We start from the raw sequence: 10,947 nt of genomic DNA, 5'->3' as shown, positions 1-10,947 counted from the left end.
TAATTTTATTTGTTATTTTCTGTAATTACATGGTAAGAATATAAACACTACATGCAGTTTCAGTTACAGAAAAGCTATTCCAGCAGCATGCTTTGCAATAAATAGAAATAGTTGTAATGGAGGAGGCTGTTTAAAACCTGGTTAACATTTCTCTCTAAAACAACAAAAAATATCCAGACAAACAAATTCAGAGTGTTTAGGAGGTCAAATGCAGAGCCACACAACCTGATTACAAAACAGTCTAGTTCAGTAGTAAAACATCCTGGAATTGTGTTTCAATTGGATCCAACAGTTCAGTGACCTTTTTGCTGAAATGTTTATTAGCTACACTTGATACTTTTTAAAGTAATACTAAAATACTTTATGAAGCATGTTAAAACACAGCTCCCTGGAAGTGTGAATTATATGGTATTTAAAACTGAGATACTGAATGCCCCACTCCTAAAACAACCCACAAAAATCAATACAGTTAACAAATTTATATATATACACACACACACACACAAACATGGAGCAATCAGCTCTTCACAAAGGGACATGGAAAACTGCATCTAACAGGCACCAGGAAATAGTTCACACATAAATTACAAACACATTGAGGCTTTTACATCTTCAAATACCCATCATTATAAAAGACTGCTCTGGAAAAACACTTAAACAGCCAACAGGTGATGGGCTACTCCAGTACAAATGCTGTATTTTACAGTTTTAGTGACAAATATACGTCCTACATAAACTGCCAAGTGAAAAACTGACAAACACAACAAAAATAAGAAAACTGGATAAATAACCATTTTAAAAAAAATACGATTTTGAAATGACTGCTTGCAATAATGCCCTCTGTTATACAAGAAAACTCAATTTAAAAGCTGTAAAATGTAAAAGATCAAATCCTTCACTACTGACCATAAAGCCCAACAAATATGAACAACCTGTAACCATCATTCTTTGTGAGGATGCCCATTGGTAACCAAGGTTTGTTAAGTAAATCCATGATGATATTCCAAAAATGGACCAAAAAAAAAAAAAAAGCCAAATACAGCAGGGATACTTCACTGCTTATTGAAGTTGTACCATTTTTAGTAGCCAAAAACACACCTTGAAGTGGGGATGCATGCCATATGGTGAACTTTACATGGCACACTAGCCCTAACATTTATGCAACTTATTCTGTTTAATGTTAATTATATTTGAAATTGTACCCCCACAAAATAAAGAAAATCCAAGTGAAATTCATCAGCTGAGCCGCAGCTTTATACTAAACTGAATCAGTGCTACCAAGAATTGCATGTTAAAATGACCATCCTAAACATACATTATTTTAAACTAAATCCAATAAAAAAAGCCAAGGCGTGCTTAACCTTTCTCTAGGTAAATCTATGTAAGAGAATTAAAATGTTGCAGGGGTGTTGTGCTTCTTCAGTTTTGCATATTTCCCAGTTCAAACTCCTTGCCTGTAATGGCCAGTTCCTCCCTAAGGGAATCTGTTCCCACCTACTTGTGTACAGCTGCAATCCAGCTGAGAAATCAGTTCTAGCACCCGGTTCAAACAGATCACACATTTGCAAAATTGGCAAGAACACAGGACAACATTATGTCTTCAGTCTAGTATATTCCTCCTTATCTGCAGTCTATGGTATTTTTCAACAACCTACTGAAATTCAGACATGACACTCCCTTGTATGACTCGCTCCATTTGTGTGAACTTCTTATAGAATTTTAATGCTCAAGTCCAGCCAGGATTTGTTTTCATTTTCTAGCTGTGGCTGGAAAGCTATATAAAATAGATTTATTACCAATGAGTTCGCTTTCTTTCCAAAATCCATCTCTAACCCCCCACCACTTACTGTTACCTTCACAGACTTTTACATTTTTTAATTTGTTTGTATTTATTGTTTAAACACTGTCTTGCAGGCAGCATCACCCACACCTAGTGGTGTCCTAATTGCTCCACCACCCTGGTCTGGGTTTGGCAACTTGCTAGCTACAGTAATTAGGCTGGGTTATAAAAGTGTGCTACAATAAAGTGAGCAGATGTCCCAGGTCCTAGTGTGGGTAGATATTTCTGAAATCACACCTGTTGACAGGTTCAAATAGTAGCAATATTTTGCACTGGGTGCGCCACAATGTACAGCAGTTAGTGTGTTTTTAATGCCTGAAGAGAAGCCTGCCCCAGAGTCTGAAAGGCCCCGCCCAGAGACTCTGCAGGACCTGTCCAGTCCACACAGCCCCAGCACGGAGAGCTGCTCAGTTCCCATTCATTTCCTTGGATTCCTTCGGGATCAGAAGGCTCATTCTCCCAGTGGCGCTGGCAGCACTCTTAATCACCTCCATCCACCTGCCAACCAGAAAAGAGCAGGTCAGTTAAACTAGGAGACACAAATATAGTGACACCCTTAAACATTCTGGGGTCAATTCAATGTATCTTAACAGCTACAAATACCACCATATATATAATTTAGCTAATTTTACTACTAGAAATACTAAAACTAAGCTGTACTGCTTGGGAACCTTTAATAGTTATTTAAACTAAAACAGTGGCCATATTTGATCTGTCAACATTGAGATCAACTGAAGTTACCCCTCTTAATAGCTGAAATAGCTGAGATGCATAATTAAACATAACTTTGACAATGTTGACGGTTCCTCTTGCATTCTTTGGGCAAAATGCACAAGGAAATGCTTTAAAAAAAAAAAAAAAAAAATCAGGTAGATGAGTATAAAATACATACTATAAAAATGGTTATTTACCGCAGGCAGCAGGTCAGATTTAATAGCTACAGCACAGAAGGTAGTGGGCTTGTTTAGTTATGCTGTTAGGGTACTGGGTTTGAGAAGCTCACTGGTTAGGCAAAGCACTGGGCTGTAGTGTGGAATGATGTGGATTTCAGTAACTAATTTGTTAAGAGTGCTGGGATTCTACACCTAGGTGTATTTTCACAGTCTAAAGAATTGTATCCACGTTGATCAAATTATTGGAAGCACTGTTTTCATGGTCAGAGAAATTGGATCAAAGTTAGAGACGATTTATTTGATGAGCAAAACATTAAAATGGCACCAGCTAAGTCAACAACAAGCTGTCAGTGCAAGCCTCTCAACCAAATCGGAGGGAACTGGGGCATGGATATAGGCTGAAAGAACTGAATCTATTTAGCCTGGCACAAAGAACAGGGGGCCATAACTGAAGTCTTTATTTTAAAATGAGTCAACAATGTTCACCTAACCAATACTTTAAGAGCAGCACAGAAACCAGGACCAGAGGACACAGTTGGAAATTAAGTGGAGATAGACTTGGGACAGAGGAAAGGAGACACTTCTTCACAAGAGAGTTGTGAATGTATGGAATGGGCTACCTAGTCATTTGTTGAGATAGAATCACTTGGATCCTTTAAGACTCAACTTGACAAAAGTTCTGGAGATCAAATCAGCACCAGTAACCGGACAAGCTTAGATGGGCCGAATGGCCTCTGCTTCGCTCATTTTCTTACATTCAGTGATATTTCTTCAAATAGGAATGAGTTGGAGCATGTTCAAAGTTCTTCAAAATAAATGTCATCGACTTGGCAGGATGGATCCAATTTCTTTGACGATGAAAACACATTAAGGTTTGAAAAGCCACCAGGCCAGAATGGCCTTCACAGTAGAAAGATTAAAGAAAGTGTTGTGTACCTTTCAAAGGTGTATTCACTCTCAGCTCTGAAGTAGTACACGTGCGATTTGAACTGCAGTTTGAAGACGTATTCTTTGTGAATGCTGTCTGCCTCAGCCGGGGTGCTGACTGTGTAACCTAGCAACGGGAGACTTGCCAACGGGAAGTCATCCTGCCAAAAGAGTGAACACAGTTACATTTACAAAAAGGTATTACAGGGGTCGATGCACTAGACTTGGTGGCTAGCAAACCATCACAGATCTGAATGGCTCCCTCACCCCAAAAGCACATGCAAGACCAAGCAACTTTTCAAAAACTCTGGGACATTTTCAAGCAAGTTCCTCAAATCAAGACTTAGATATTGTGACTTGAACCATTTAAATGGTGGAAATTGCTTACAAATGTCACCTACAGCACTGCTTCATAAGAATGTCAGGAAGCCCCAGGCTATATGGGCTTGATTGATTTCCAGCTTTAGGCACTTGGGGGATACACATTGCCACTGCTTGACCCTGATCTCATTGATTAACTAGGGTACTTACATTGGGATACCGATAGTCCCTGAACCCTGCAGGATATCTCCGTAGGAATTAGCTTGCAGGAAAACCATTTAATGGCAGTGATAACTGGGACACTAAGCAGTGGCTTTGAAATACAGTATGCTGGCTCATGTAGGTTTGGAATGCAGTCTAATCTGTTAGCTACAATAGCTTTCCTGCTTTATGCAACACTTTAACTTTTTGTCAGCAGACTATTCAAATTTGAAATGTCCCAATACCATTTGAATTTCTATGTATGCACTTTGTGTAAAATAGGGGATGCTACCACAAAGCTACAGGCAATACTTAAGGATTTTCTATTTATTTATTTTTTTTACGTAATGGAAATATCTATAACATTGAATGTATTACATTTATTCTAGATGTAATGGAAGAACCGTATGCTGAAACATAAGCACTACAGTCCCAACTGAGCATTACTCCCTTTACTGCTTTTGTCATTTTTAAAGTAGTTTTGGAGTGCATTTATTTGTATTTTTATGCTCCATGCAGTTATCTTCTTGTGAATCACCTTCTAAAATGGGATTTTCTGGTTTGTTATCCAAAAATCCAGTCAGGGTCAATACAAACCAACACTTTATAAAACCACACAGCAACAGTTTTGGACTGAATTTCAAAAAAGACACCATGTGATTTGCAATTTGCTAATATTTATCAACAAAAAAACAATATCTGCTGTATATTTATTAGAGATTTGAGGAGTTTTAGCTACCTGGTCATTCAAACAATTTTATACATTTGCCAGAAAACATAGAAGTTGTATGAATAAACTTGTAAAGTCAGGGTCTCAATATTAAAAGCGTTTTTTTTTCTAGATACCTGGTGCGTTTTGTAGAAGAAGAGACAGAAGTTGGTGAAGACAACCCAGAGTTTCTGCCAGCCGTTACTGTTTTTAAACTTTCTCAGCAGGTATCCGGAGAGCTGGTTCTGAAACAGGGGAGCAAGACTAGATCAAGAGGAGTGACACAATCTAATGAAATTAGCACTGCTGTCACTGCTAGCAGAGAGACTGAAGCAAGGTACAAGCCTTCATGGACCGAACCACCTCACTTTGTTCCCAGCATTTCATTTTCTGACTAATGTCTTACTGGTAAAGCCGGTTTCTCCAAAAGCTAAGTGAAGTTTAGGTTCTTACTGCTTTCCTAATTGCATCATTACTAAACTTTCATTTGATTCAATCTATTTGTCAGCGAGTCCTGAAGGTGGCTAGCTGTTCTGAAATATGCGGTTTACCTACCTTGGCCTATATGTAAATTTACAAAACAAAAAATACACCTTTGAATTTGTTTTTACCTGAAAAATCCGCACAACCTTTTAAGTCACTTTTTTTTTTTTTTTTTTTAAACCACAGCAACACTCCTTGGATCCCACCTCCAAGCCAAGTGCCTCCTACACCTAGCAGCTCCACAGCAGATGTCAACCCATGGAGGAGAAACAACTCTGTAGGTGACGAGTCCATTGATGTAAATCAGTCCCTGTCTATTTTGACTATCAAACCTGTGGAAGCAACAAGGCCACTAGAACGCTGCCCTTGGGATACCCAGCTAAGACCGTCAACTGGGCCCTGACAGCGTAACCCACCCTGCCAACCACATGGCTGTGCCTTTAACAGGGGGGGCTCTGAAACATGATCTTAAATTTAAATCGCATATGCACTGCTCCATAGAAAAAAAAAAAGTGTAAACCAAAATTACATCAACAGCTATCCTGCAAACGTTCAGGGCCGATTTAGTGTTCTTATACCTGTAAATAATGGACGCCTGACTACAGAGGCCGTTACACCCCTCTGTGTAGCTAAGTTGATTAGATGAACTGGGCTGGGCAGAAAAGGTGACATTTAAAATCATCTGTCTAGCAGCTGAGGGGAGGCTAGGGGCAGGCACCAGCTGTACCTGGTTCATGTGCTGGTAATCAGACAGAGAGAGGTTCTGGTTACGGTACCAGCACACATGGGTGATGGTGTTGGGTCTCTGGCCCTGACCCAGGAGATAGCGAGGGGGGAGCTCCGGGGAGGCAGCAGGAGAGCAGAAGACTGAGATCCCAAGTGAACAGGGAGAGGAAAAGAGAAGACACAGGAAAGGATGGTTAGCACAGTAAGAATAGCAAACACAGAAGCAAAGTTAGTGACAGGATAGCAGTGAAGTCTCTGCCCAAGTCTATATGTAAAGTCAGAAGCACAAATTCAAAAGACGTTGGAGGTCATTGAGAGGACTGAAAGATTTCTGTTGATGTGTGTGTCTCAGTCCATTTCCAAAATAACTGCTGCAACAAGGTATTTACTTCAACATTAGATTTGAATCTATAGACAAACTCCAACCTGAAATCAGACTTGGTTAGATGTGTCAGAGAGACTAAGTGTGCAAATTGTGGCATGTGCATAAGGCATTTAAATGCCCTGCTAAAATAGGCTGCTTTGGTTTTGTATAATTGCAAGTTTCTAACTTGACATTTTAAATTCAAAAGCATAGATTCCTGAGAAATATCAAATTCAAATACCAAAGGTGACACAGCATGAGACTGCAAGTAACCATTTCTATAAAACATTAATACTAAATACTCAATATGTCATATTTAAAACAGAGATACATTTGGATTTAAACTATAGGTATAATGGGTCTAGACCAAATTATTTTCCATAATTATGGGGAAAAAAGGACTAGAGAGTTGTTTTATTAAACTGCCTTGAACTACATCATTAAATCAGCATGATTTGGATCATAGCACTCTCTGCCAAGGTCTGCATAGCAGAAGCTAGGTTACTGAGGTGTGCTGGTACAGCTTCTTGAGAGGCAAGGACACTCACAAGCAGAATTTCACTACATCCTGCCTCAGCTTCTCACTGTGCACTCATAAATACTAAGTAAACCTCTCTGAACTGTATCTGACATCCCACAAGGAGCCGGAGACAACAGGTTTTTGTTGTTTCCCTAAAGAGACGGGCAGAGAAGAGGAAAGAGTGACGAATGAGTAGTGCTGAAACAAGAGAAAAACTGATGCCAGAGCGTGCTGAAAGAAAATGAGAACAGTGTCTGGAACAGGCTGCAGACCTGTGGGAAAGTGAATAGCAGTGTTAGCGAGAGTGAGCGTGGCCAGTGAGTAACCCAGGGAAACAGCGCCAATTTAACACTAAACCATCAAAGAGGCAGCTTGATATCTAAACGCATCCGGTTAGATTAGCTGCTGTCCCAGAAAGGCCTCTTACTCTAACCTTGTGGGACTCCACTGGAGGGGATACCTTTTCTCCAATTGGTTTTAGGCTTTGAAACAATACCTTTCTGACTCTGTATATCGATGAATGGTGATTCTTTATTAACATGATATATTGTATCACAAGGAGGTCTGTATCATGTACTGTGACAAGACTAAAAGCACAATATAGCTCTGAAGTTCACCAAATGGTTCCTGAATGAATACATGTATTTTATAGTTGGTATTCATTTTTGTCTTAATTTAATGATGGACCATTTTTATATAATCATTTAATCTTATTATGCATCATACTAGTAACCCATCAGGACCATCACAGGTATCAGGATTTGCATATTGTGATGTGTATTGTATCGCGACATTAGATCAATGTATCGTTTCACCCCTATCAATGACACAAATCTAAGGATACCTTTATTTACCAAAGGGGACTCAAACAAGGCATGTCAGCAAGAAATATCCCCTGTAAATCATTAGCCATGAAAAAGGAATTCACCATGACCTACAGCCACAGCAGATGCAGCAGCAGGACCTGCTTAGTTAGTCTCACTGGTGTAGACCTGTGGAATCTGAAGCCTCCACCCTGCACCCTAAAACGTGGCTGATGGTGTCCCTGGGTTCTCAGAGTGGAGTGGAGACAGGAGAGGAGAGGAGAGGAGAGGAGAGGAGAGGAGAGGAGAGGGAGGGGTACCTCCACGGCCAGGCTGTGGTCAGACATGGACACACTGGTGTTGCGGTGCCAGCACACGTGCATGGTGGTGTTGGCACGGTGGTGCGTCTGCTTATCCAAGGAGCTGTGGGAGGAGTGAGTGTCATCTTCAGACTCTTGCTCCAAAGACACCTCATCCGAGGACCCTGCGGGGGGGTGGGGGGAGGGGAGCAGAAGCGTTTGTATACTTGGTAGTTTTAATTTTCATCTACTGAAAAAGATGCAGCAAATTTAACACACTCTTACTAACATGCTATTCTAAACAAAAAGTCTACCATGACAGAACAAATACAAAGAGACATAACAGAACTGTCTAAATCTTCAATGCTGGGGCGAACGCGGGACTTTCATGTTCGGATATTCGCTCAATTTATTATTATTTATTTCTTCTTAGCAGACGCCCTTATCCAGGGCGACTTACAATTGTTACAAGATATCACATTATTTTTACATACAATTACATTTTTTTTTTTTTTTTTTTTTTTTTTTTACATACAATTACCCATTTATACAGTTTTTTTTTTTTTTTACTGGAGCAATCTAGTTAAAGTACCTTGCTCAAGGGTACAGCAGCAGTGTTCCCCCCCGGGGATTGAACCCATGACCCTCCGGTCAAGAGTCCAGAGCCCTAACCACTACTCCACACTGCTATTCGTTCATTTTTCAAAAAGTAATAAAAGCCATTATATTGTTCTGAACGCCAGCGACAGCATAGCAGCAAGGGCAGGGGGCGTGGCCGTGGCCCCTGTGTGTGTGCCTGTATTTTACAGCAAGACCTTACAATATGTAACACGTTAAAATAGAAAAATATCCCAGGAGTAAAGAATAAGTTGTGTAGGACTTACTTTACCCCAGTGAATTAACTACAAAACAAAGGATGCCAAATAGCAGTTCAAGTTAAACGTTTTGTTTATTAAATTAACAGCTTTAATACCGACTGCAACGTAGATTTGTTTGTGGAAATGAATGGTATCATTGAACTCCCAACTGTACCATAACAACAAAAGCGGGGGAAAATGAAAATCTTATTAGTTTCCCCAGTGTTGAAGGCACACAAGCTGTTTTTTTACACCACTCTATCTCAAAGTAATCAACCAAATGCAACCCTGTTCACAGTTTGTTGAGCCTGCCAATCCGACCACACACACAAATTTTCATGTACATTGGTGGGATTTTACCCCCCTTTTGAGCTGGTTGTAAAAAAGACTTTAAAAGCAGGACCTTCGTTCGACCGCGCAGACATAATACAGTCTATATAAAAATCACTACACAACATTTTCAGGAAGTTGGGTACTATTTAAGCGAGGCATTTCAGAATGACGTGCTTGCCTTTTTTCTGTCCCATAAGATTCTGACCTCGCTCTAAAGCAGCACAACGCATTTTTATCCCAGATCGTTTTCCATAGAGACCACTATATGCGAGTGTGCATAATCTGGTTTGTTTACTTTTTGCTGTCTAAAACTTTTAAAATAGAGGCTCAACAGCTACTGTGTTGATCCTATGGTCACATACATATACATATATACATATATATATATATATATAAATACACACACACACACACACACACACTACTGTGCAAAAGTTTTAGGCAGGTGTGAAAAAATGCTGTAAAGTAAGAATGCTTTCAAAAATAGACATGTTAATAGTTTATATTTATCAATGGGCAGCAGTGTGGAGTAGTGGCTAGGGCTCTGGACTCTTGACCGGAGGGTCGTGGGTTCAAATCCCGGTGGGGACACTGCTGCTGTACCCTTGAGCAAGGTACTTTACCTAGATTGCTCCAGTAAAAACCCAACTGTATAAATGGGTAATTGTATGTAAAAATAATGTGATATCTTGTAACAATTGTAAGTCGCCCTGGATAAGGGCGTCAGCTAAGAAATAAATAATAATAATAATAATAATAATAATAATAATAATAATAATAATCAATTAACAAAATGCAAAGTGAGTGAACAGAAGAAAAATCTACATCAAATCAACATTTGGTGTGACCACCCTTTGCCTTCAAAACAGCATCAATTCTTCTAGGTACACTTGCACACAGTTTTTGAAGGAACTCGGCAGGTAGGTTGGCCCAAACATCTTGGAGAACTAACCACAGTTCTTCTGTGGATTTAGGCAGCCTCAGTTGCTTCTCTCTCTTCATGTAATCCCAGACAGACTCGATGACGTTGAGATCAGGGCTCTGTGGGGGCCATACCATCACTTCCAGGACTCCTTGTTCTTTACGCTGAAGATAGTTCTTAATGACTTTCGCTGTATGTTTGGGGTCGTTGTCATGCTGCAGAATAAATTTGGGGCCAATCAGATGCCTCCCTGATGGTATTGCATGATGGATAAGTATCTGCCTGTACTTCTCAGCATTGAGGAGACCATTAATTCTGACCAAATCCCCAACTCCATTTGCAGAAATGCAGCCCCAAACTTGCAAGGAACCTCCACCATGCTTCACTGTTGCCTGCAGACACTCATTCGTGTACCGCTCTCCAGCCCTTCGGCGAACAAACTGCCTTCTGCTACAGCCAAATAGTTCAAATTTTGACTCATCAGTCCAGAGCACCTGCTGCCATTTTTCTGCACCCCAGTTCCTGTGTTTTCGTGCATAGTTGAGTCGCTTGGCCTTGTTTCCACATCGGAGGTATGGCTTTTTGGCCGCAAGTCTTCCATGAAGGCCACTTCTGACCAGACTTCTCCGGACAGTAGATGGGTGTACCAGGGTCCCACTGTTTTCTGCCAATTCTGAGCTGATGGCACTGCTGGACATCTTCCGATTGTAAAGGGAAGTAAGCATGATGTGTCTTTCATCTGCTGCAGT

General features: G+C 40.3%; 1 protein-coding gene across 6 annotated transcripts in view; it reads right to left on the bottom strand.

Moving 5' to 3' along the window:
- Positions 1–998: 998 nt before the first annotated feature.
- The window catches only part of farp2 (FERM, RhoGEF and pleckstrin domain protein 2), a 60,620-nt gene continuing 50,671 nt past the window's right edge, over positions 999–10,947 (bottom strand). For 4 of the 6 annotated variants that reach the window (XM_058990071.1, XM_058990070.1, XM_034038672.3 and 1 more), the window contains 4 exons: positions 8,108–8,271; positions 5,029–5,136; positions 3,670–3,821; positions 999–2,338 (listed from right to left, as the gene is read on the bottom strand). In XM_058990071.1, the coding sequence (XP_058846054.1) occupies positions 2,248–2,338; positions 3,670–3,821; positions 5,029–5,136; positions 8,108–8,271 (515 nt within the window). In that variant the 3' untranslated portion in view covers positions 999–2,247. Of the gene's footprint in view, positions 2,339–3,669; positions 3,822–5,028; positions 5,137–6,101; positions 6,242–8,107; positions 8,272–10,947 lie in introns of those variants that run through there. The other 2 variants (XM_058990072.1, XM_058990075.1) reach the window with 2 other exon arrangements.

This window comes from Acipenser ruthenus, chromosome 17 (assembly GCF_902713425.1).
Source record: "Acipenser ruthenus chromosome 17, fAciRut3.2 maternal haplotype, whole genome shotgun sequence".
Taxonomy (NCBI): Eukaryota; Metazoa; Chordata; class Actinopteri; order Acipenseriformes; family Acipenseridae; genus Acipenser; species Acipenser ruthenus.
Note: the sequence above shows the minus strand (reverse complement) of the source record. Positions and strands in the feature narration are given on the sequence as shown.